The following is a 27,245-nucleotide window of genomic DNA, read 5'->3' on the forward strand; positions in this document are numbered from 1 at the left end:
CATTAAATGAACCCAGAGAGCAGGCTCTTTGATTTATCAACAGCTTAGGTCACTATAGTAGTTTCCCCGTGAGGAATGCTACTTTCACTGCCAGCCTAAGTGGGGCCTCCAGTTTCTCAAGATACTTCCCGGTCTCTCTGCCCCTTCAGGGGAATGAAAAGCCATCCAAATCTCACGCCACCAGTTGCATAGTAATATGGAGTATGAAAATGTTAGCAAATCCACGCTATTTAAAAAAAAAAAAAATGGTGACTGCTAGAGTAACAAATGCTTCACAGAGCAATGCATTGGCTGGCCCCTTACGGCAGTGGAGGTGTTAAAATGTAAGAAATGCTATATTTAAATTGGTTTATATGTTCACCCTTGCACTCCAAGGTAATTAACCCCCCAACCCCATGTCATTATGGTCACCGGGTCTACCTTTACAAAAAGCTTCAGTTACGGTTGCTGAGTTCACCAACAAAACCTCAAAAATCACGTGACAACTACCAAAAAATAATAAACCGGGGAGGTGTCACTGGAGCTGGGAACAGCGAGGTTCAGCTCCACAAGATAAATCTAGTAAGGAACAAATATATTGGGGGGCAGGGGGATACTGCTGCTTTATAAAGCCATATATTTAAAAAAAAAAAAGTGCTGGTATAACTGAACATGCACCAAATGTTTAAATTACAATTAAAGAATATGATCAAGCAAAGCAACGTTGCAAAACAATGGTCATTTCCATATGATAGTGTCCCGATCGGCACTATTACAGTTGAATAAATATCACCCTATGACTACCAGTTTGAACTTGCAGTCAAACCACAACACATCTGAAAAGTATTTGTGTATTAATTGTTCAAAATATCTTAATGTGAAAATTTTCATTTACCATCCCTTTATTTTTAGTAAAGAAAATAATTTGTTGCCGGATGTCTTGTACACTAATTTACTGCCAAATAACAGATGAGACAATACAATGGGATTATTTATTGGTTGGAGAACATAAAGGTGATACTGCAGTACATTGTATTTCCGGGTATCCGGCTCCAACGCCTAAACTTAGTCAGATCTGCACTAGGCTTCAAAAGCAACATTTTTTGTTCCATCACGTACGAGGTTTAAAAAACAAACAAAGTGGGAGTGGTACAAACCGCACCTTGGGTCTTAAGATTCAATGATCTTTTCTCCCCTGCAGTAGTTGTCAGATATCTGCTCGGGGAGTTCTGGCCACACCAGGTTTTAGGAATATCAAGTACATTTTGCACACAGGTGATGCATTTGATTTGCACATAAAATATGATACTGGGATTTAACAGGTGTTAAGAGTTTGGAGAACTATTGTGCAAAGGATATAACTTACAAAACAAGTATTACAGCTGCTGGAGGTAAACTAAAAAAAAAGGACAGACATTCTTGGTAAGAACAGTGCTATTTAAAAAAAAAAAAAAAAAAAAAAACACATTTAAAGCGACTGCTTTGTATAATTTTCTGCCAGCGTCTTGGAATACCCAGTGCGGCCGAGACAAAGTACAATGACAAGATTCATGTAAACAATGAGTATTCTATGTATGAAAGAGCTAACAAGGCATCTCTTACAGACTTTCAAGCCACCTGCAGCTTGGGCAGCAATGTGACATTTTTATTCTTCCATCCTAAAACCATCCTTGCCAGCACTACACTGCAGAGTCCACTGGCAGCAAAAGGTTAATATACAGAGGGTGATTTCATTCTATGTGATTCAGAAAGTAGAAGTTTAAGTTGCAGTTGACATGCACCAGCCCCCTAGTTACACTATGAAAGACTGCGTGTGTACAATGACATATTTGGGAAACATTTGTTTACAACGACAAACAAGAAAATGGAAGTGCAAGAGAATGTTTCTAGCCAGAACGTAGCTGCCAGGAGATCACCTGTAATATCCTCCCTGGAATCGAGGGGCAAAACTTTTGGCTTCTCCGTCCTCTTGTGTTGTTATGAGATCTATGATGGCTGAAAGAACAGCGCAGTCTCGGGACTTGGTTTCATTCCAGTCCACAGGCTGAGGATTCTCAATCTTCTCTTGTAAAAGAACATCAAGTTCCGTTTTTAAATCCTGCAATACATAAAAGCAGAGCCATTTTTTGTAGATTTTTTTTTTTTTTTTAATTTACGGCTATTTCTGGAAAATTAGAAAAACTATATCATACCAAATATTTATAATCCATCAGAAAAAGTGACTGTGTATAAAGCTTGCTAATTATTGCCTTTGCTTTATGAAAATGCCGTGTTTTTCTGAGATACCTTTTATATACTTTTGAGAAACATGATCGATAAGTTCCATGTGTATGTTGGTAATAGATGCATTGTACCAGTATTACATTTCAGTTTAACGTAGTTTCAAGAAGACAGCTGAGTAACTGGGTGTTTGAGGAATGTGTTTTAATTGAAGGTGGCTCAATATTTTTGATTGAACAATTAAGCATTCTGGCAGTAATGAAAGTGATTAGTAGACCCTGTACTGACAGTAGTGGTTAAATGCTTTAATGTCTGCTGAAGAACAACATATAGAACAAGGGCCACCCACAGACCAGCTTTTCTGGATATCGCTGCTTCAGCACAGGTGGCTCAATCAGTGCTGATGCAGGGATATCCATCAAAGCTGGCCTGTTCGTGGCCCTTCAGGACTGAGTTTGAGACCTCTGCTTTAAAGAATCACAGAATTATCCCCAAAATAATGTGCAAAAAAGTGTTAATACAAATAAATTCCATTCGGTCTGATCACCATTTAAAAGTTGTTCAGTTGATATCCATGCAGAACGGCACTTTGTTCTCCAGTCACTGATTGCCAAATGTGTGCTATGGATAACATAGATCCTGGCCAGTTTCACAACTTTCCATGTAGGAATAACTCCTGACTTTATTTTTCACTGATCAATGGTCCTTGTCGCCATAACGGACGTGCACTATGTATGCTGCTCAATGTGCAACCTGCAAAGGATCCAAAACTATACATATACACATGGTCATGTTTCAACCAAGACTTTAATAGGGATATTTTAAAATACATACATTTGTATGTATACACTTGGATACAGTTGTGTGCTCTCCATTTTTTTTTTATTCCTGTGTTACCTTGACTAGATGTGCAATCCTTGCAGGCGACTGAAATACAATCCATTCATCCACAGCAATCGTATCCTGATCTTTGTCCTTCTGGATAGAAATATCTCCCCCAAAGAAAAGAAGCGAGTATGGCGAGACTTCTGTGCAATCATACAGGTAAATCTGGAAGGCAGGGATTTTATAGTGTATTAAAAAAAACAACCAACATTAATATTCAGCAGTCTCATTGCACCACATTATCTTGTTTATGAAGTCTGCCAAACCAACAACATTCAATCAATCTTGACTAAAAGCTCCTGATCCACCTTCCCCCCCTCCTGTGTGTGTTCTAAACACACACACAGACACACACACATGAATGACTCCACTTACACTGCTAGTTCTCATCTTTAGATGGTAGACAAGCCAGGAGTAGTGGAATTCGGCCTCTTCCACATTGACAGATTTCGGGTGAATACTAACTTTACCATCTGATTTTGTATAAACCTTCGCCCTAAAGTAAACATATTTCGAGTTAGATAGAAATACACTCCAATGCCAGAGGAGAACAGATTTCATTCGGTACTCTTGTATTTGGCAATATAGTGGACAAGGCAATTACTGCATCTACTAGTTTAATGTACCAAACATACACGCTTGGGAACGCTATTAATTCTAATGTCCCATGTCAACTCAAATCTCCAACAGGAAACCTGTTATTTGGTAATTATCTCTCTAGAGAAAGCAGACATTTAGCAAAACAGCTTGGCACAATTAGTCCTAATATAACGAGGAGGCAGATTTATCATGCACCGGTACAGATTAGTACAGCGGTGCTCAACTCCAATTATTAAAACCTGATCGGGGGGGGAGGGGCATGGGAGTTGCGGACTGGAGTTTAGCACCCCTGGGTTAGTGCATCCGTTTCAGTGTTAATACCCATTGATGAATAGGAGAAAAGGTCAGATTGGGTACGCTAACTAACCCATACTAGTGCTTAATGAATCTTCCCCTAAGGGTGCAGCTAAAACACTCAGCTTCCCACATTAGTGCAAAATGAGATTTTAATACGCCACCAGTTACATGCAGACGTTTCATCCCGCATAATAAGGATCCCCAAAATAGGTTACTCTAGGCAAAAGCAAATGTTTACTTCTCAGCTTCCAGATAACTTCACATGTGTTTGTTTTGGGCCCAGCCCTCTGCCAGGGGGTATACATGTAAAAACCAATGGATCTGCACCCGTAGTGAAGCAGTAACTTTCAAAGTATATATTATTTAGGATTAGAACATGTCAAACAGTACAGCCCCCTTACATTGGTCTCTTCTTGCTGAAGCTTGGTCGAATCTTTGCGACTTTTGGGTACAAACCGGCACAAATTACAGCTTTAATGAGTTTCTCGTTATCTGTGAAGAGAGCAAAAAGTTTAAAAAAAAAAAATGAATAAGCGCACAAATGCACCAATGTGGTGTTCTCTCACCCCTTGGTTATGCTTACCGGAATTAATATTCGATGTGGGATCTTTTGGATTCCTGCTGCTCACAAACCCCACTCCAAGCAGATGTTCAGCAAACTGGCCTTTCATGTTACTCAACATCTAAGAGAGACACCGATAAAGCACAGAAGGGGACATGTATATCTATCTCAATGTCTGGTATAGTGCAGGGGAGCGGAACTCCAGTCCTCAAGCCCCCCACCAACAGGTCAGGTTTTCAGGATATCCCAGCTTCAGCACACGTGGTTCATCAGAGGCTCAGTCGAAAACAGCCACCTGTGCTGAAGCAGGGAGCCTTAAAACCCGACCCACTGGTACATTACAGTAATATTCCACAACCACCATTGCTTTAATGCTCTATTCCGTTCGTCACCGTGCTCATTAGCAAAAGAATATTTGCAAAGTTACCTTGAGCGAGTTGGTAGACAGAAAATTATCCCAACAGTAATCTCTCTCTGCTCTGGCACCACGCCACTTTGCTTCCTCCCATCCCTGAAAATATAAAGAACAAACCGCACAGTATGAGATGAAGGGACACTGTACATTCGTTTATTATTTACACGTATGTGTTTGAATATCAAGGCAAAACAGAATTGGGTGCAAGCTTGAATAGAACCATGGTAGGACTTATTGGCCATATTAATATACAAAAAGGTATAAATGATAAAAAAAAAACATTAAAATAAGTTCCAGTGTCTATGTATCAAAGCACTTATGGAGCAAAAAATAGTGTTATTTTCACCCTGAATCTGTGTGCCAAAGTACTTTGCTCCAGCTTGTGACTTGAGAGTGCCAGGAGGAGTTGGGGAGGACTTACATGGTGCATATATAAGATTCTGCATCATTCTTTTTGCCTTTTATTTACCCCAAAAAACCTCCATATCTAAAGTGCTTCAACTCTAAAATGCTGCACCGGTTGTAAAAAACTGTTCTAACATATTCCGCCTCAGCAAAAAATGGACCAGTGCGTCATAACACTTTCTTTACCTTGATAGATCCCATAATGTTGTTTATTTAATAGAGCTATGTAATAGTGAACGTGTAAGGAAGTTAGAACTGTAGCCTGTACTTGTCTAACTGGATAATCTAGAAACTTGCAACATAGAACCTAATAAAAAACTCACCACAAACGCATTCACCACAGTCAGGTGGTCACTTTTAGTATTCTTGGATAATACTTTCCTTCTTGCATCTGCCACTTTCTCCTTACCCTTAAAGAATGACAAAATCGAACATTAGAGCCCAATAATTGCACTCCAAGCATCTCCAGACATGCGCAGAAAATCATTTGAAACGTTTTTTTTTTAACAGTGGTTTATCAGTATAGGGCCGTCATGTCGACAGGCCTCAGTATCCCTGTTTTTCTGCACTCTCCTCTATGCCCAAGCATTGCTAATATGGCTATTCTGCGATACATTACATTTACTTTATATATTGACTGGAACAACAGGTCACCAAAGAGCAGCTCTGCAATGGAAGAGTTGGTGCAGAGTTCACAATAGCAGTTTCTTTCAAAAGAATATAATAAAGTAAAAGTACTAAATGGGGGAATCCTCCCCCCCAAAAACAAACAAACAAACAAACATTACCTGCCTTGATAGATCTCGATTGAGATATAGTACAGGTATGACACAAAATTTAGCATAGATTGAACTTAATGGACATCCAGATTTACTGTTTTCGGTCTCGCAGACCAGCATGCTGAAATCCGCGGCTCCAAAAACAATACGTTTGACCCAGGAGAATTAAAGCTGCAGGATCCCCACAGTGTTAATCCTTCCCTTGATGGGCCATCAAGAAACAGATGCTAACCTTTTAGATGAGCTATCCTGGGAAGTAAGAAGCAGTCTCTGGTCTGTCCCAACCCCCAGGATGACGTAGATGCCCTGAATATGGGTCTCTACATCATGAGGGAACACTATAGGATCATATTAGTCGAGAACCATATTCAGGGCATCTACGTCACCCTGGGGGTTAGGACAGTTCGGAGACGGCTGCTTACCTTCAGAGCTGCTGGAGACGGCACACGGAGATGGAGACAGCTGGGCAGCTCATTTAAAAGGTTAGTATCAGTTTATTGATGGCCCAACGGGACTAACGCTGCAGGGTCCCATTCAGAAGCAGGGACCCCACAGAGTTAATCCTCCAGGGCCGTTTTCTGTTTTATAGCCGTGATCGCGCACGGCAATGAAAACAGTAAGTCTAGCTACTGTACATCTGTAGGTCTTTTTTTCAACATCACCTACTATGTAACTATGTAGCTGGAGGAACAAAGAGGAGGTGCACAACGATGCAGACAAAAAACCAAGCCCTGGAAACAGACAATCTTTGAAAAATGTGCCAATACATCTTGGATGGGTAAAAACCGCTTACACATTTCACGTCACGCGGGCGCTTTATCAAAGCGTACTGTACCTTAGCAGTCCCATGCATATTGGGTTGTGTATTACTACATTGGTGACTGCGTTATTGCCGATTATATAGTGGAGTCCGGTGTACGAGAACCAGGACTGTTTCTTTCACCAGGTTTCCCCAGCCCTGTTCTTGACTATCCCGTACACATGGACAAATTAGATCAATCTAACCAAGGACTCGCTTCAATTGGGGGATCTTTATATTCACAAATACTGATGGACTTTTATAATGAAATGGTTGAAGATCACACAGGATATATTTACAAAATCCCAGTCATATGCAATAGGATATATCTTTTGTGCGGATTTTTATGTCTGATGAATAATAGTGAATTATGTTTCAAGCAATTTATACAAGATGATTCATTTAGATGAACTCGTCTTTCAGTCATTGCACACAGAGGTTTTTTGATGCATTATGTCTTTGGGTCATTCCCAAATATTACTCTGTAACTATGTAAGCTGGATCACATTGATAAAGGACTAGTCTAGTCGAGGAATCTTGGAGTGGATCTCTACTTCCTCTTCCAATTTCCTAACGGGACTGGTTAAACATAATAGTAGAAAGACCATAATAATATTGTAATATAATTCTGAATGCATTACAACACGTTTAAGTATAATATAGTGCAAGTATTTCTAACCTTATATCATGTTTATTTACATTCCCTTCAATTAAAAGTGAATTTTAGTGTGAAAAGTTTTACGTAGCTGCCCGAGTAACTACACTGAAATCAGCAGTAACAGTCAGTACAAGGGCCACACTAGGGCTCTTTGCGACTGGATTTGAAAAGAACTACTTTACCCTATAATTAAACTCTATCCAGAACAATCATCACTCAACAATGATGATGCTACTTGAAAGAATAACTCTTGAAATGATGCCCGTGTACATCTTTGTGGAATAAATGCTAAAATATGAAAGAGCACAATGCAAAGCTGTACAATAAAATGATATGCATCCTAATGGACACTTGCCTTTAACAAGTTTGTGATTTGAAAAAGAAACAAGGTAACCCACGATGCAATGAATTCCCATAGTAAATAGGGAAAAGGGGTGTTTAAAAAAATTCACTGTATCCAATTTATAAACAATTGTAATAATGAGCGAGGCAGTACAGAATTTAGCAAAACCGGATTACTCTGCAGTAGTTCTTTGAATGCTAGAACATTATACGCCCCGACATGATAGCTTACCAAAGGGATGACAAATGGATCTTTGAAGCTGAGACTTGCTGCAATGGTTAGTACTGGATCTAAACAACAGAAAAGGGCTCCAAACAGAATCATCTTTCCAATATGTGGCTCAACAGGTAACCGTGCCAAGTGAAAGCCCAGGGGGGTCAGTTCCTCTCGTCTATCTAGAGCATTCTGGAAGGAAGAGAGGATTACTCCGATATTTCCTATAGCAGATATGGCAATTAGTCTTTAACCCTCAATGCTTTGCAGCCCCTCTGGGGTTAAGCTGCAGTACACATGCACATTTTACAGAGAAGTGGCTGTCTAATAGCTACTCTGGTTTAAAAAATCTAAACCTATTTGCAGATAAACATACCCCTTGTGAGCACATTCACATCTCAGGCAGGTCTGCAACCCTGATTTTCACCATTATCTCTGAGAATGCAATGCTTTCACTGCCACTAGGGATTCTGGGTAATGACAAGCAAATGAGCACACAGTGACACCTTTTGCTTCTTATCCATTTGCGAAACGTAAGGAAATAAGTACCAAGTCAATACATGGTATGGTATAGCTACAGGGTCACCAACGGTAATCTTTGGCCCTGGAACAAATGTAAGGAGCAGTACAAAGAAAATCCACCCGAGTGACTTCTATGCAGCAACTTCTACTGGAATGCATTAAAGACAACACAAAGCAAAATATGAGGTGCAAATAGAAAAAGTCTGCGTACAACAAACTTGAACATTTCATTATGAAATCAGAAGCTGTACACAAAGATGTCATGTGGCCGTCCTTAGGCCAAATAGACAAATGTGTCTTACCTAAAACTGTCAGTAGGATGAGTGGTGGCATGATGCCTCAAGCCACTCTGAACATAAATGCCCTGGGGGGCAGCCTCAGATCAGGGGGCATTAGTTGGTGGGAGAAGGAGATTAAATGTTAAAGTGGAGGATTGGTACACAAGGAGTTGAGGGGCTGATGAGGCCAAAGGTGGAATGAGGGCTGGAAAGGGTTTAGGGGGACTGAAGAGGAAAAGCTAAAAAGTTATCTGGTAGCTAGCAGTGGAAACTGGGGAACGATCACTTATTGTCCCCACACGGACTCCATGGTCTTCCTGTTTGGCCTAGTCTCCTACTGTAGCAATGGTGGAGAGCCCACCCCATATAGTAACCCTGCTGGCAGTGTTAAGATCCACGGACCACGACGGGTAAGATTGGCTGCCTGTGCGTTGATGCGGTCACAAGTATCTAACCATGTGCTGGGAATCAAACTCCACGTGAAAAGGTGAAAAAAAAAAAAAAGGAGGCAAGGGAACCTTGACATAAGGTTAGCCTACGGAGTAGTGGAGTCCTGCGGAACGGCCCAAAGATGGATGCGCCTGTTAGAAGGCACAAGCATGATTATTGGGAAGAAGAGAACTTCTTCCCAACATGTTGGCGGTATGGCACGCAGACAAACCAACAGAGTGGGGTGAAGGGACCTACGCTAGAGGATGCATTTGTGGGGCCGTTGACAGAGCCAGGCTGGGGAAGGTAACCGGTATTTGGGAGAAGGGAATCGGAAGACAATAGGAGGCAAACAATGGAGATAAGATATATAACAAACTCCCCTAAGATTATGGTAGCATCGTTCCAGTGACATATTTTCTGGCAAATTTGCTGACCAGTGTTTTCATTCTATTCCCAATGAATGCTGGGGACATCTCCGTTTGTTGTTTTATAGTTTTGGGAGGGTTAAGGGTCCCTCCTGTTGTTCCCGTGCACCAGACATTAGTTTGTTTATATTTGCATTAGGAGTGCTGTCTGTAATACCGTACTTTTTGACTGGAGACAAGCTGTACTCACAGGAAATCAGACAGGGGATGGATGGTCTTGTTGGAGCCTCGGGGAGTCACCAGGGCAATTGCACAAAATGAGCAGGTGCCCTGAAAGAACGTCAAACACATTTTCCCCGTACTTTGCAGGTGCTTATATTTCACTCCTCAGTCCCTGCCCCACTCGTTTTGTTTACGTATTGGGAAAGGGTTGTAGTCCTTTTGACATCCTTGCTGAGTGACACCAGTTACTCTGCTCTCACCAGGCCCGGGACCACAGTACCGCCTGTCTCCTCCCTCCCCCCAGCAGCCCTGGATGGCTATACCAATACCATGTCTTGTAGATGAGAAACAATATTCTTGAGTGGCTCATTTAATATTTGCAAGTCCAATGTTCACAGTGTCTGATTTGATGTTCAAATGTCAGAACATACCAATTCCATGAGATGATTTATTGCCAGGCATATTGCTTCTCGAGATGGTGGATCCATTAACTTTGTGAGAAAACAGGCAATACCGCCAAGCTTTAAAATCTGGAAATATATTAAAAAAAGGGTAGTTATATAAGCATCATACCACTTACCAAGCAATACATACAATCAATCACCATTATATTCATACCTTGATTTGTAGGCAGAGTTCTTCCAACGGTGTCCTTACAATCTCTGGTAGTTGGTAATCATCCAGTAGACTATCCCGCAAGAAGTTATACAGGTGGTAGCAATAGCCTGCCTGGACTCTTAAAAGACCAAAACAAATATAAGCCCCTTTAGCCACAAACTCAATTTAATTAGAAATGCTATTCGTTCTACTTCATATTATTCAATGCAATGCATATCTAAAAAGTTAGAAGTGGCCGCTCTTATAGTAGCATCGTCGTGCTCGCGACCGCTGACATCACACGTCGCGATAGCAATAGTTGCACTTTGGTGCAGGAGACATCGGGAGGATGACAGGGGGCGTGGCGAGCGGTTCGCCATTATTGGCCGAACCGCTTCATGTGACGCGGCGGCAGCACACCAACACAAAATCCACGGACTTCAGCGATTTTGGTTGCCATGTCACTGCGCAGCGCCGTCTATGGGCATCCGCGACAGACTTCATGCTTTTGTTTTCGCGCTGCGCACCGTCGACGCTACTATAAGCGCGGCCTTAGCATTTGTCCGAGATAATTCTCTAGATTAACACAAATAATAAAACCATGTCGCTGGCAGAGCAGATTCTTGTTGAGAGGAAAGCAAATGCAAAAAGTAGCAGACTCCATTGTTCTCTATGTTGTTATACAATGAGCTAACAGTGCTTTTGAATCCTATGGAAGCTCTACTGATATCCGTAGTCTTACAGAGATATGTTGTTATCTGGCGGGAAACACACTACATCCGCATTTGTGAATTCCAGCGGTCATACCAAATCCTCCTTCTGTACAGGCAGCCCAAGGCTTTGGATGATGGACCGTTCCAGAAATCTCTATGCACAGGTCATTATACCTGATTGAAATGATGTAAACAGTGGTTAGTCTCACCGGCCTGCGCGGCCTTTCCGTTGCTTGGCATTGGCATGGCTGACCCATTCTGCAGTCATCGTGCTGATGTTGTTTTGTGTATCGTAGTGGGTCTCCTTTATTTTGCCTCCATCTATAACGTGTACCACATCATCTATGGTAATACTGAAACAAATGCAGAAATACCATTAGAAAAGGGTATAATTTAGCTACTCCCAACCAACGTGTACATTTATGATCACTCCAATAATAGCACATAAGACCAAAGAAAAGTTCTACATTTTTAAATGATGAGCGTGAAAGAGGCATTGGCTGACCTACATGCCTTAATGTGATCATGTACAAATGCATTGCCACATAAATAATTAAATGTGACCATTCCGTAAACTTTAACTGAGGGTGCTGCCTGCAGACATCAGGTATCGGGTGTTTTCAATGTTTCAACAGCAAGGTCATTTGTAAGGTACAAACCAGACATTTAACTTCTATGAATAATTTCTCATTAGATGTGCAGCAATGCTCCCTTACAGGAAGAGTTTTTAAGCAGCCATTCTCTGTTGATTGTTCCTCATTCCAACCGGCCAGGCACCTCCAAATGACATTGTAAATGTGATATATTTACCTTGTCTCTGCAATGTTGGTGGCAATTACTATTTTTCGTACTCCGGGAGGGGACTTTTTAAAAACCTAGAAGCGCAATTGTTACGTGGAGTTAGTTATAGTGATTGTTTGCATTGTTATTTGTTTTAGATTTCCCGTTTTTTTTTTAAACATCACATGATTTCAGGTACCAGGGCTAATAATATTTTTCACGATGAAGTGATTTAAGGGTCTTTAATCAATCTAAAGATCAAAGACAGATTAATCACACTTCGGTACGGGTTAATGCGTCCGATTCTGCGCTCTCTCCTATCGGTTTGTAAAGACCCCCCTGCTTCAAACATATGTTAAAAAAATATATATGTTAAAACCACATGACTTGCTCCTTTAAGATGTATGAATGTGTTTATACAAGTTAGTGAATTTCCCCTTTGGAGTAATGTATTGTAAGTAAACACACAGTCATCCTACATTAACTGCAATTCAAGTCCATGGCAGGTAACCCGGAATTGTAGTCCGTTACCCAAAACTGGAGGTTAATGAATTTCCTCCCCCTCAAGGGTCTTCTTCATCCTGAGGGTAGATTGTTAATTATGCTTTAGCAGAATTTATTCTATTGTGGAACAGATTCACTTTTTGGGTACCAGAATATCTGTGACAGACTGTGATCACAATGCCCTGACCCACCCCTGACATAAGGAGCAGAAAGAAACCGCCACAGCTCTGAGAAATGTGGTTGCGAGAAAACCGTAACACAAGCGGAAAACGGGACGACTTTCAGGGAAGCTCATAGGGACCAGGAGAATGCTGGTTCCTGTGAGGTTCTCTGAATGTCATAAGGGCATGGAGGAAGTTAATGTGAAAAATACATATACTCATTTCATACCTGTGTCTGGTTTACAGTTGGCATCAACGAATGTAACGGGATAATGATGAACTTATCTGAAAAGAACAATGTAGAATATTAAATATTTCAGGTATTTGATTAATAGCAAACATAATGCTTTGCACATTATGTCATGAAAACCTGAATGTTACTGGAAAAATCTTGGTGCGTTTGCTGTGCATTTTGGTACCGATTAATTTAATACCAATACTGTATACGTCTAATCATTTAAGCACCAAAAATCAAAAGGCAACGGATGAGTTGATACTTAACGCATTTTGATTATACATCGGAGATATGATGGCACATTGTTTCTTCATGTGTTATCTTGTGATTTGGGTCATTGCAACAGGAGCAGTTAATGAGGAATTTTACATACAAGATTTGCCACATTTCAAATTCCGTGCCTCTGTCATTTATATAATTTATTGTCAACTCTTTCTTAAACATGAACTAACCATTAACCAGAGAAATTTACACTACCTCAAACCTGGCAGAGGTTTAACATTTTAACAAAAACATTCACATTAAATTAAATAGCAGTACTAGCCATATTGGTCCCGGAGAAGACTCATTGGTTGTGATACGTTTCAGTGGACCAACTTGAAGAAACCTTTGAGGGTTTGAAAGTTCTGTACACTATAGTTTCACCTATGAAGAACTCCAATGTAGGTCCGCTAAAAGGCATCACAACCTACCCTGAATCTGCTCTGGCCAAGGACAATGGAAATCAGAAAGAGATGGATTCATTTCTACAAATAACAATAAAACCGTACCTGATTTAAACATGACCTGTGACATCAGCAAATCATTTAGGGTACTAATATTGTCCCATCCAGGCAGAAATACCAAGATTGCTCCATCCTGTTCAAATGGAAACAAAGTGGTTCAAAAGATTTTTTTAAATGTGGTTATTTCTTTGGTTTCTAAATCCTTGCATCCAACAGTATAGTGAACACATACGTTGTTTAAAATGGAAATAAAATCACTAACATAATAGTAGAGTTAAAAATACTACTGGACCTTTAGAAACACTACATTAAACCAAAACAAGCAATAACAAAATGACATTTACACTTAGAAGAAACAGAAATATTTCTTCCAGACTAATTCTTTCAACCCAAAGAACACTTTATAATGACGTTTTCTATTATGGAAAAAAAAACACTGTATGTATAGAAATTCTATGAAGGCCTCCTAAAAATGGCTACAATTGCAAGTTAACAAAAACAAAAAAAAAGCTAGAAATATATGCTACACCTGAATGGACACGTTTCACAATGCCAGTTCTTCCTCGATATCAACGAATATTTTAGAAAATACATATACTGTAATGTATAGGTCCACAAAAACTGAAAGAATGCTATTCAGGGACTTCCAATAAGTGCTGGAGAGGCTGTGGAGAGGTGGGAGCAATGCTTCATATTTGGTGGGAGTGGAAGAAAAATAAAGCAGTTTTGGGATATGATACTAGAACAGATTTTAAATATTACCTAGATTAGAATTCGAAATGACCCGGAGTATCATGTTGTTAAACAAAAGGGGCCAAAGCGCATAGAATTAGGAAATCTCTATTAATAATTCAAATGCTAAAAATGCAGCAAGGATGTGCTAATCGCTGCCAATTGGAAAAAGCTACAGGCACCCACCATAGAACAATGGGATTCATGAATGTGGGAGGTTATGAAAATGGATCATATATGACCACTAACCAAAGGTCACAATTTGAACTCCTCTGGTTACCACAGACAAGAGTTCACTTGTAACAGAACCATGTGAGAAGAGCTGATAGAGACAATAACTGCCATCGTAAGAATAATGGACTAACAATTTGGGATTTGACTTGTTTTTAATCTTTAATTCTAATTTGTAGTTATGTTAACTGTTATAAAAATGTGGATTACAAATAAAGAATTGTGTGTGTGTAAAAAAAAAGCCAGCTCTATATACAAGTTATGTAGTGAGCAAAGGATGAGTGGATTTTAAAGCCATTCATTGAGATTGTAAATGAAGACCATGGTAAACATTGTTAAATTAATATAACTGCTGGTTGTTCTAATGGCCTACGATAAGATCTATACACAGGACATGCTTCATTAACACAACATTCATTTAGAACTGTAAAAGTTAAATATGTAAGTGTATATAAACACGTACCTCCCCTTTCAGAACAATATGCCTGATGAGTTCAGCAATCAGATCAAGGTCGACCTTCTCATCATCTATGAGTTCCAGCGCATCGATGGTACTAGCTGAATATCTACAGGCGGCGAAGAGAAAACACGGTCTAAACACGGGCTCTGAACGCTTCAAGTTTCATTTGTAGCGTTTAACAGTAACGCAAAAAGGACATCCACCTTCCTTGGAGTTTCCTTACGAAGTCCGGCCAGCGCTCTCGGTACAGTTCTTCCTTCTCTTCTTTTTCGACGCGAACCATGCGTCCCTGCATAAAGCGTTTCTTCCACTGAGGTCTTTTGTCAGTGTCTTTAGGGAGATACCTTCGGATAACAAAGGCAATACATACACATTATATTTTCAGCTACTAGACATTTCATAAATATATTTCTGCAGATCTGTGGTGTGTATATCCCAAGTGATCATAATAATGCACAGGTCTTAAAAAGGATGGGGAAGGGAAGGATGGTTTCCCTGCTTTATTTAGCCAGAATGTCTAATGAAATCCTACACTTTACCATTTCATTTGACATTTTTGCCCTGTCCTCTGATCAGTCCCAATATTTGAAAACGAACATTATTAAAAAAAAAAGCTGTGTGTGCTGTGCACGCGCATAGTAAGTGAAACTTCTTTTGACTTTTGTCACAGAAATTGTATTTGTATTGGTGATGTTTTAATTAAAAATCAAAATACAATTTCATTGACAAAACGCAAATAAATTTGACTTAGAACATGCGTACACATCCCTTGTATTTGCACTAAGCGTGAATTCCTCGTGTGTGTGTGTGTGTGTGTGTGTGTGTGTGTGCGTGACTGTGCGTGTGACTGTGTGACTGTGTGTGTGACTGTGCGTGTGACTGTGCGACTGTGCGTGTGACTGTGCGTGTTACTGTGTGACTGTGTGTGACTGTGCGCGTGCGCGTGACAGTGCGCGTGCGCGTGACAGTGCACGGTGCACGTGACAGTGCGTGTGCGCGCGACTGACTGTGTGTGTGTGTGCGACTGACTGTGTGTGTGTGTGCGTGTGACTGTGCGCGACCATGTGCGTGTGTGTGTGACGTGTGCGTGCGTATGACCGTGTGACGTATGCGCAGCCCCCCTGCACCTCACACATCCCCCTAACCTATTCAGTCAGTGTGTGTATGTGTCAGTCAGTGTGTGTGTATGTGTCAGTGTGTGTGCATGTGTGTCAGTCAGTGTGTGTGTATGTGTGTCAGTCAGTGTGTGTGTGTGTGTATATATATATGTATGTGTGTGTTTCTGTCACTGTATGTGTGTCTCTCTTTCTGTGTCCTGCCCCCTCTCTCCTGACTCCCCCCCCCCTCACAGACAGGCAGAGCTGCGGACCCGCTGCGGCTCTGCCTGAGACTCTCCTCACACCCCCCCCCCCCCCCCTCACAGACAGGCAGAGCTGCGGACCCGCGGCGGCTCTGCCTGAGACTCTCCTCACACCCCCCCCCTCCCCTCACAGACAGGCAGAGCTGCGGACCCGCGGCGGCTCTGCCTGAGACTCTCCTCACACCCCCCCCCCCCTCACAGACAGGCAGAGCTGCGGACCCGCGGCGGCTCTGCCTGAGACTCTCCTCACACCCCCCCCCCCCCCCCTCACAGACAGGCAGAGCTGCGGACCCGCGGCGGCTCTGCCTGAGACTCTCCTCCCCCCCCCCCCCCTCACAGACAGGCAGAGCTGCGGACCCGCGGCGGCTCTGCCTGAGACTCTCCTCCCCCCCCCCCCCCCCCCTCACAGACAGGCAGAGCTGCGGACCCGCGGCGGCTCTGCCTGAGACTCTCCTCACACCCCCCCCCCCCCCCCCTCACAGACAGGCAGAGCTGCGGACCCGCGGCGGCTCTGCCTGAGACTCTCCTCCCCCCCCCCCCCCCTCACAGACAGGCAGAGCTGCGGACCCGCGGCGGCTCTGCCTGAGACTCTCCTCCTCCCCTCACACCCCCTCACAGATAGGCAGAGCTGCGGACCCGCTGCGGCTCTGCCTGAGACTCTTCTCCCCCCCCCCCCCCCCCCTCACAGACAGGCAGAGCTGCGGACCCGCTGCGGCTCTGCCTGAGACTCTCCTCACACCCCCCCCCCCCCCTCACAGACAGGCAGAGCTGCGGACCCGCGGGGCTCTGCCTGAGACTCTCCTCACACCCCCCCCCCCCCTCACAGACAGGCAGAGCTGCGGACCCGCGGCGGCTCTGCCTGAGACTCTCCTCACACCCCCCCCCCCCCCCCTCACAGACAGGCAGAGCTGCGGACCCGCGGCGGCTCTGCCTGAGACTCTCCTCCCCCCCTCCCCCACTCACAGACAGGCAGAGCTGCGGACCCGCGGCGGCTCTGCCTGAGACTCTCCTCCCCCCCTCCCCCACTCACAGACAGGCAGAGCTGCGGACCCGCGGCGGCTCTGCCTGAGTCTCTCCTCACACCCCGGCGGCGCTCAGTCAGCGGGACGCAGGAAAGCGGAGGTAGGGAGGAGAGAGGCTGCGCGGCATGGCAGCGGCCGTTAGGAGCGGCGGCTATTGCCGCCGCATATGTCACGGTTTGTGGGGGGTGTGGGGCTCGGTGGGGGGGGGGGGGGGGAGGGGCATGGGGCTCGGGGGGGGGGGTGTGGGGGGTGATTAGGAGCGGCGCCGGCAGCTATCGCCGCCGCATCTGATTTGTGGAGCGGGTGTGATGTCAGTGTCGGGGTCGGGCTGAGCCAGAACACAGCCCGGCCTCAACTGCCAGCACTGACGTCACATCCGTTTCATTTCTGTCTCCACAATTCTTTTTTGCCCCATCACGAATGAGGTGCCACTAAGGAAGTTTCACTTCAAAAAGGTTCAAGTTAAATGATACGTACCGTAACATTTCAATAACATCTTCCAAGAGGTACTCTTTAACAGGGAAAGTAAATCCAGGGATATGCAGCATTGGACAATTGTCTGTAGATTTAATAAATAGTCATTTATTTACACAAACAACATAAATCTAAAGGGTTCATTTGATAGTGCTCCTCCAATCAGTGCTGGGTAGTTACCCACATCTAAGCATACTACACAATTAAATGGGCATGTGAAGGTTTTTAAACCTAAATTGGAAAAGACCAGTAGATAAAGAAGATTGTAGGACCATGTGTGTTGCTTGCAAACAGGTGGGAAGGCACTTTTCAAATGTGTCAACATAAACTGCACAACGATAATGAAATATTAGCCAGGAAAATCTGCTGCATCCAAAAGTCTTAGCACAATGGCCCTTATTCTATAAAGTGCTATAGTACCGACCCAGTACTATTGCACGGAAAGCTCCCCCGACATCAATGGGACTGTCGGTGCAATAGTGCTGGATAGGTACTGTTGTAGTTTATAGAACAAGGGCCAGTCTAAAGCTTCAAAATAACCTAGATCAGTATCACATAGTTGCGTTGTGTAAAAGGCAATACCAACCACAATTTCTAGGGATCTCGACACGTGGCTTGAGAATAATGTGTTGCAATTCAGAGGGACTTCATTGAAGGAAAAATACTGCAGCAATACTGAAGTTGCAGTGTTCAGAACAGTTGCAATAGTAACTATTTACAAGTGATGTTTTCGGATTGGGATTACAACTTTAGCACCTTTACTGCTTAAAGGGGGTTAAATGAGCAGGAGTTACAGGGGGAGCGGCAGCCATCACCATCAGAGCTCATTGCTTGGTAATTGTTGTGTCGCTTAGGGATTTATTTTTTTTATCCACTTAAGCGGCTGATCGGGTCACCTTCGGTCGACATTCCCCATTGATTTTAATGCGGCATTTCACCTGAAAAAAACCCTAATCGGCGGATATAGAATAAGCCCCTTCGTTACTTCTCAGGAGGCATCTCCACATTTGATTCCATATGATAAAAGTCACTAACCGAAATACTGTGAAAACTTCTCCGCGTTCAGTGTCGCGCTCATCAATATTACTTTAAGATCAGCCCGTCTTTTAAGAAGATCCTTTACAATGGCCATAAGAACATCCGACTGCAGATTCCGCTCGTGGATTTCGTCTATAACAATGTGACTGACACTGGACAAGCACCTGGGCAAGAGAGAAAATGGAATAAATGCTGTAAAAACCGCGGCCAATTAGTTTTGCTGGATTTCTTCAGACAGACGTACTTACTGATCTGACTGGAGCCACTGTAACACTATCCCCGTAGTGCAGTATAAAATAGAGCCTTGTTTCCGTGGCAACTGACTAAATAGGGAGAAAAATACAAAGAAAATAGGGGGATGTTAGCAGAGAAAAGGTTCGGAAAAACATTGCTAGTAAGCTCATCATGTACAATGTAACCCCTTTACTGCCAAAAAGGACAGGCATGCAAAACAAAAATGCAGCAACATCCAGTTGCAAATCATACACGTCGCTAAGCATTGCTATCCCATCTAGTCATTGTGAAGACGGTTAACCTCATCACTTTCCCAGCGCAGTAGATATAGCAGGCTTCCGTACCTCCTCTGGTGCTTTATGATGGGATATATTGTAATATTCTGCACTATTCAACCCTTTGGAAACGCGGATATTCTTACAATGGGACGTGTTATTTGCGCTGTGTAAAGGGCTATATGCCAGGGGTTCTGCACTCGTCCCCAAGACACCAACAGGTCAGGTTTTCAGGATATCGCTGCTTCAGCACAGGTGTCTCAGTGGCAGACAGCCACCTGTGCTGAAGCAAAAATATCCCAAAAAACTTCACCTGTTGGGTGTTCTTGAGGACTGCAGTTGAGAAGCTCTGGGCTATACTAATCAGCGGGTCTCGGGATCCCAACGTCTGAATTGAGACTAATGTGTTGGAATATAGGAGGGACTTAATCTATTCCCCCCCCCCATCTATTACAAAATTGGTGCGCAACAGGTGGTCCCTAACCGCTGTCCACCCCTGGAGTCCACCCTCCCGTGTTGAGGGAGTGGAGATGTTGTTGATGTGGATTGTACTGTAGCATGGATTAAGAGAAAAAGGAAGATCCCTTGGTAATGCACTCAACCTCACTGGTTCATATAACATGTAGACTGTGTTGTGAACTCAGTCATATACTGGAGAGATGGAGTGCGCATAGGGGAAGCTTCACCTCCACTAAATACAAAATAATACATATTTAATGAGAAAAGATTGTTATGTTCTCATTAAATATTTATTATTTTGTATTTAGTGGAGGTAGAGCTTCCCTTATGCGCACTCCATCTCTTTCCAGTATATGACTGAGTTCACACAGTCTTCATGTTATATGAACCAATGAGGTTGAGTGCATTGCCAAGGGATCTTCCTTTTTCTCTTTGCCAATATATCCTAACCCAAGGTGCACCTCTCTCTATATATAGTATATTAGGCTGAGCAGAGGCCATCCCCCTCTTTTTGTACTGTAGCATCACTGAGCTCCCTAATGACCGTGCTAAGTTCCAAGTGTAAGAAGAGGTGTGGGACAGGATTGGTCAGAGCGCCAACATTAAGACGTGGACTACACAGCTGCAGCATCCCTTCTACCTGTGCACCACACATTACATATAGTGTGCAACCCTATTGAGGGCTTAAGGGCAACACATCCAGCAATTGAGATATACCATGTTGCCTACCACCGAACTCAAAGAAGGGTGGGTAGCCGTGTTGGTCCTTCCTTCCATGTAGTAACAAACGAGGAAGCGGGAGTAGTTGCTATGATACCTTTTATTGGACAAACAAGTGGTTGATATGTTATGGGTCATTCATCGAGTAACCCCAAGTGGTTTGAAAGCTTGTAATATTTCAACTTCTTGTTGGTCCAATAAAAAGGTATCATACAACCTACTCCCTCTCCCTGCTTTGTTACTACCACTGTACTACAAGAATACAGTAGAACCACTTGACAGTAAATATCCCTCCTAAATTTATCCTGAGCTGGGATGTTGTTTTATGGTCTATTGAGCTGTGATCACTTGCCTTTCGAGGCGGATTTGGTAACCCGTGCTGTTTCCTTTCCCACAGGCTTCAGCTCTCTCTGCTGCCACTCGCTCTGCTACCTTTAAGAATAATGTACAGGTAACAAAGTTGCATATATACACCAATATTTGTTAGTATTACTAAGTTACATAAACGTATGCTGTCAAAAAACAAATGATCTTCTCACAATTAAGTACACAGATGAACAGTTACATTAACTCATAGGCTGCCAGTAGGAGTGTCCAGTAGACAAGATGCCATATTGAATATCTGGCCAGCAGCTTTCCTGTGCTGGATTAAAATGTTGTCCCATTCAGTTCAATGGAGCGAATCCCTTCTCCAGCATATTAATTAGAGGCCCCAACATACGAACAGGTGACAGCTTCATTAGGACCATAAAAAAACACACACACACACACACACACGTTAAGCTGTCTATACTAATTAATGACTTGTGAAGCGTTTTACCGAGATAGCACTGATCCTCCTGGGCTGTGTACACACTATGTGACACGCAGAACCTTTACCCCTGTTGATATAATCGTCCAGAATGAACTGTGTTACTTGTGTAGTCTTCCCACAGCCAGTCTCGCCACTAACGACGGTCACTTGACTTGAATTTATCACTTTAATTATTTTCTGAAATGGAAACAAAGGAGAGCTAGGACAGATCGTAATGTTTCCAGCATCAGCAGGACCACCTACTAGGCTGCATTTGCGTAACAGGCCAAAGAAGGTGAACAAATAAAGTGTACAGTGCTATTGCTTAGATAATGTAAATGTGCTCAACACCAAGAAATAATTCAATTGTAATAATAATAGTGAATAGTTGATCATAAAGTGAGCAGTATTATCTAAAAGTGGGTTCTAAATAACAAACAATTAAGTAATATAGAGTGGGTGCGAGGCCGCCTGGGGAGGTCATCTGATTGATCAAAATCAGATCGCATAGAATAAAAACAAAACGTCACTATCCGGCGCCTCCAGAAATATTGGAGTCCAGAACTTATTGATGGAGTGCATGGTAATAATGAATTCAGCAAGTATGAATAATCAAACCATATGGTGATGTCCTCACAACATCATCCGTGGTGGTAGGCTTCCCCAAATGACATCAGATGGACATCAAGACATAAAAAGGGAAAATAACAGAAAAAAATAGCGTGATACTGTATTATGTGAGCTACTGTGAAAGAGAATGGTGAAAACAAAAAATGGGATAAGTTCTGGGCTCCAATATTTCTAGAGCGTCGGATAATCACTTCTTTTATAAACAGGCCAAGCTGTTACCTCCAAAGCCAGACAAACTAATATTCTGAGCACTGGTAGTAACCGAGAGTACCTGAAAATGGAATGCTACCTTCGCCTATCTAGTTCCATACAAATTAATCTGTTTAGGTGGCCGTATGTCTATATTGAGCAATGTCTCAAGTAATATAAACAAGGCTTTACATTGTCAATGTTTTATTAATGCACTGCAAACGTTCGCTTTACCTCTTTCATGCTGTATGAAGGCAGCTTCTCTCGAAATCTCTGCAAAGGTAAAGAAAAATACATACATTTGTGAAAAAGGGAGACTGTATTGCCAAATTGAGAAGACATGGTTTCTGTTAGGGCTGATCACTGTTATACGCTTATCCTTCTAATGGAGAGCGATTGCCTAGCAAATGAAAGTATTTTCTATGTATATTTTAGTTGGCAAAGTTTTCGCTACCTTATCTTAGAACTCATTCAATGCTAGAGGGGTCTGAAATGTGTTACTATGCAGTGCAGCATTAAAGCAGCATAACACGATGCATGGTGTTTTAAAAAAAAAAAAAAATTTTTAATTACAGTATTGAAGCAGGTGGTCTCCGGAGCTGAACTGTGTTCATTTCAACTCTGGAGACCCCCTGCTTTCAGAGATACTAGTGCCGGTATCTCTGTAGTCAGAGAAACTGTGCGCCTAACACGAAAGACGGATTTAATTGTCCTGCGGGTCAATAGGAAGCCGTGAAGTCATCCATTGCAGCTTCTTATGGTCCAGTGTGACTGGGACATTTAAACTTCACAGAGATACCTTCACCCCCTATGGGGGCAAGTACCTCTGGAAACAGAGGGTCTGTGCGAGCTAAAATTAACAGTTCAGCACCAAAGACCCCCTGCTTCAATCAAATGTAAAAAAAAAAATGTTAAAACGCAATGCAGCCTGTTCTGCTGCTTTAAAAAGGAGTTCAAAAACCTATGATTGTATTATATCAATCAACATCAGTGAGATGATTCGATCGCCAATCATAAGCCAGTACCTGCATTTCAAGATATCGATAATCTGTTCTTTTCTTGCGCAGATCTTCTCTGAGTTGTTGATCCAAATCAGTGTCTGCCTCATTTTCTTGAAGGACGTATTCTAAAACTCGGGTTTTCCTCTCAGTAGCTGGTGCCTCTTTTGGTTGAGGGGTAATACTGATCCTGAAAAACAGTCAGAAACAAAACTCAGTAAACAACCAATTAGCCTCTGTCCCCAGAGGGTCTAGCAAAGCAACATATTTGCCACTGCGGGACAAAACCTCATCCTGATAAGAGTCCAGCTTCACAGTCAAGGCAATGAGTGGCATTGAGACTACAGGGGAAGTTCAAACTTATCTTAGGCTAAGGCCCCACTCCCAGAGTCAGCGCACCTGCGCTGCTGACAGGCGGTGCGCTGAGATACACAGACCGCGATCTGCGGTCTGTAGGGAGCGGGAGCCGGAGCGGGAGGTGGGAGGTTTGATCGGGAGGTGGGCGGGAGGTGGGCGGTTTGACAGGGAGGGGGGGCGTGGCTTGAGCGGAGGGACCCGCTACTCTCCCCCCCCCCCCCTCCCTCCACGGACTCGGGCTGGAGCTGGAAGGTAAGTTTAAACACACACACGCAGGCACTCATTCACACACACACACACACACACACACACACACACACACAGGCACTCACGCACTCATACACACACACACACACACACACACAGACAGGCACTCACGCACTCAGACACACACACACAGAGGCAGGCACTCACGCACTCATACACACACACACACACACACACACACAGAGGCAGGCACTCACGCACTCATATACACACACACACACACACACACACAGACAGGCACTCACGCACTCAGACACATACACACACAGAGAAAGGCACTCACCTGCTTTCACTCCACACTCCTCCCCGCTCCCCGAAGCCTCTCCTCCTCCCGCAGCCTCCCCTCCCCATTGGCTCACAGCCACACACGTCACGCGTCAACGCTAGGAAACACCATTCTCTGGTGTCTCCAGCGGCTGACGCGCTACAGCGTGTAGTCAGCTGTGCAGCCAGTGGGGACCGGGACCGGCTCGCGAGGATTCCCCTGCTGGTGGGGAACTCGCGACCCGCCGCCCGCGCCAACGAGCGCAGCGGGACCGAGGCCTTAGCATCTAGATCTCACAGCTCTGCTTGCTACCACTGAAGCAGTTATTGCCTTTGAAGATTGAATGGAGTGGAACTCCTGTAGACAGGTTATATTGATATATTTACAATATAACAGCACCCAAAGAGCCATCATTTGTTAGGAGTGTCCATTTGGGGTTTAGGGCTTTCAAAATAAAGCGTTCCGTAGTAATAGCAAAACTTGAAACTGAATATACTTTAGCACCCAACACATATGCTTCTTGACGACCAACCTTTGAAAAAAAAAAAACACATAGGTCAGAATTTATCAAGGTGCAATGTGAGGTATTGCAGCCGTTCTGGTTGTTACTGCCACTGTAATGTGGGGGGAGGGGGGCTTGACTTGAATGTCTGAACTGGCAGGATATACCTCATCGCACTTTGATAAAACTACAAAAAAAAAAATTAACAAAAGTAATTTGTGACTCTGCGTGGGCCGTTGTATTTCTAGAATGAGGCCAGAATATTATCCATACCAATGTTGTTTAACAGGAGCACACAACCTACTTGGCATGTGACAAAATCAGCAGGTTCATTCCACTTACGTTATAATATATTACCTTTCATTCTCGCAGTCCCACCAGGATTCTTCTGAGCTTAACGGCTTTACATCACTTTGCGTCTGCACGGAGTTTAGCAGTCGTGTTATATGCTCCTCTCTGGATTCATCCATCCGCACGACGGCTCTCTAGGAAAGATTGTTTTTCTCTTTAATAGGTAGAAATGTATACATTGCATGTCAAATTTTGCAAAACATTTCCGGCATTTTTTTTTTTTGTTCTCCTTTTCTGTTCTTAGAGATATAATTTAAAGGGTGTCCAACATGCCACATTACTATGATTAATAGGATTGTGCTGTGCCGCCATAAGGTACTCAGCAGTATAATTTATGTCATTTAGTCGAGTGCCTCGGTTAGTGCTGTTTTGCAGCTCTTTGCAGGAGCAAGCGAAGAGGTCACGAAGCACCGTCATTCATTAACACCAAGTGACAGCACAAAAACTAAACGCTAGGAGCATTAACTAACATACACATCCCCTTTCCCTTTAAGCCCCAATACAAAAAATAAATAAAAGGGTCTGCAAGGAATACATAGCTATTTTTTTTTTTTAACAATTTTACTACTGCAGATAAGTTACATTTAAACAAGGAATTTCAGTGTTTAACTCTGATCATGTGCCACATCTATGGCCTACATAATGATGGCAGCAAATTGTCTAGAGTAACCTGGTGACTTCCAGAGGGTTAGACTAGTTACACCCTCTTCCCCTACCCCAAACTGGATAGGCAAATAATGCAGCAGCACAAACACCAACCTAAATAGGTTTTACTCACATGAATATCCAGGTTTATTTGTTGAATTATTATTTTTTTTAACTCTTTGAGCACCACTCTCCTTCACTTTACTTATCCCACCCCGACAACTACCTGCAGGTCAACAGTAGCTTTGTTGAAGGTTGCAATACCTTTTAGGGGACAAACATTGTGTTTTCCAGAGATGAGTGCACAGCGCTTTCCAAACCACACAGGTAAAAAATTTTTTTTAAAAATGTGATTTTAAATGTATGTATTATTTACAGAGACTCCAACAATGTACGCAGCGCTCTACAAGCTTAAATTAGTACGGTAAGTAAATGACACAATGGGGAAAGTGCAATGACACAATGGGGAAAGTGCAATGGGTAAATGACAGCAGGCAACCCTGCCCCAAAGAGCTTACAATCTGTGTGTGATGATGAGGTCCTGGGTTATTACCCTAGACCTAAGGTGCGGGTCTATTGGTAGTGAGATGGGATTAGAAATGGTCTGGGTCAGGACTGGCTGCCCCGGGCCTACCTCCATCCTCTCTTTGTCTTTGCTCTTCTGGCCCTGTTTCCTCGCATACCACAAGCCGATCTCCCGGCCTTTCAGGTGCGGCGGTGGCTTCTCTCTCCCGCCTCCTGCATTCTCCCGGGAGGATGAGCCGCCACCTCCACCGCCGCCTCCACCATCATGTTGGGATGAGAAGCCCCTGCCCCGTCCCCCGCGCCCCCGGCTCCATCCTCTCCGCTGCTCGTAACTCATGATCTACAAGGTAAAAGCAGAGACAACACCGGCCGGCGACGCGATCACAGGAACGTCGCTGGGGATTGAACCAACACGGCCACCGTAGCAACACAAGGCCTTTCAAACTTCCTCAACGTTTATTAAACTGAATCAACGCGGCTTCCGTAGATTAATACGTGCAGCGCTCAGGCCGGTGTGTTGTGACGTCACTATGCCTCCCGCTCCCCATGGTAGTTGTGCAGTGATCATAAATGGGAGTGGTGTGACGGAGTATCTTCCCAGCCACACACAGTGCGTGCTGCCTGTGTTCAGAAAGGAAGAGTGACGCTGCCAGATTGCCTGTGTAGCGGTCCAATCGGATTGGCTGGTCATTGTAGAGTTTTGAATCGGATGTTCTGATTGACTAATGTACTGATGTACTGATCTGAGCTGGCGAATTGGGTGTTTGTATAAAGAAGCTGAAGCCTCAGGCTGCGCTTATAGTGCCGGCGACGCGACGTCGCGTCAAAATAAATGCATTCTTGCTGTCCTCGGTGCTTAGGCGGCGCTTACAGTGCTGGCGACAGCGACGCGATGTGGCGGCAAAACAAATGCAGTGCCGCTGTCGCGTGCACTTATAGTAAGTGCGACGCAACAGATTGGTCGCGATCGCTGGAAGTCATCTCTATTTGATTTTCCAGCGACCGTCGCAGTCACCACTATAAGCCTAG

General features: G+C 43.5%; 1 protein-coding gene across 1 annotated transcript; it reads right to left on the reverse strand.

Moving 5' to 3' along the window:
• Positions 1–952: 952 nt before the first annotated feature.
• On the reverse strand, positions 953–26,843 carry DHX36 (DEAH-box helicase 36). Its single transcript, XM_075570508.1, has 25 exons — positions 26,326–26,843; positions 25,053–25,180; positions 23,332–23,494; positions 22,541–22,579; positions 21,515–21,685; positions 21,047–21,126; positions 19,255–19,329; positions 19,004–19,170; positions 17,972–18,053; positions 15,316–15,456; positions 15,116–15,218; positions 13,735–13,822; positions 12,959–13,014; positions 12,095–12,159; positions 11,494–11,637; positions 10,593–10,710; positions 10,406–10,504; positions 8,174–8,347; positions 5,687–5,773; positions 4,971–5,054; positions 4,565–4,664; positions 4,383–4,473; positions 3,460–3,580; positions 3,097–3,249; positions 953–2,077 (listed from the first exon to the last, which is right to left on the reverse strand). Exons 1-25 carry the CDS (start codon positions 26,551–26,553, stop codon positions 1,892–1,894), a joined length of 2,943 nt encoding a protein of 980 aa, XP_075426623.1. The 5' UTR covers positions 26,554–26,843; the 3' UTR covers positions 953–1,891.
• Positions 26,844–27,245: the final 402 nt, after the last annotated feature.

Source organism: Ascaphus truei, chromosome 14 (assembly GCF_040206685.1).
Source record: "Ascaphus truei isolate aAscTru1 chromosome 14, aAscTru1.hap1, whole genome shotgun sequence".
NCBI classification, from domain to species: Eukaryota; Metazoa; Chordata; class Amphibia; order Anura; family Ascaphidae; genus Ascaphus; species Ascaphus truei.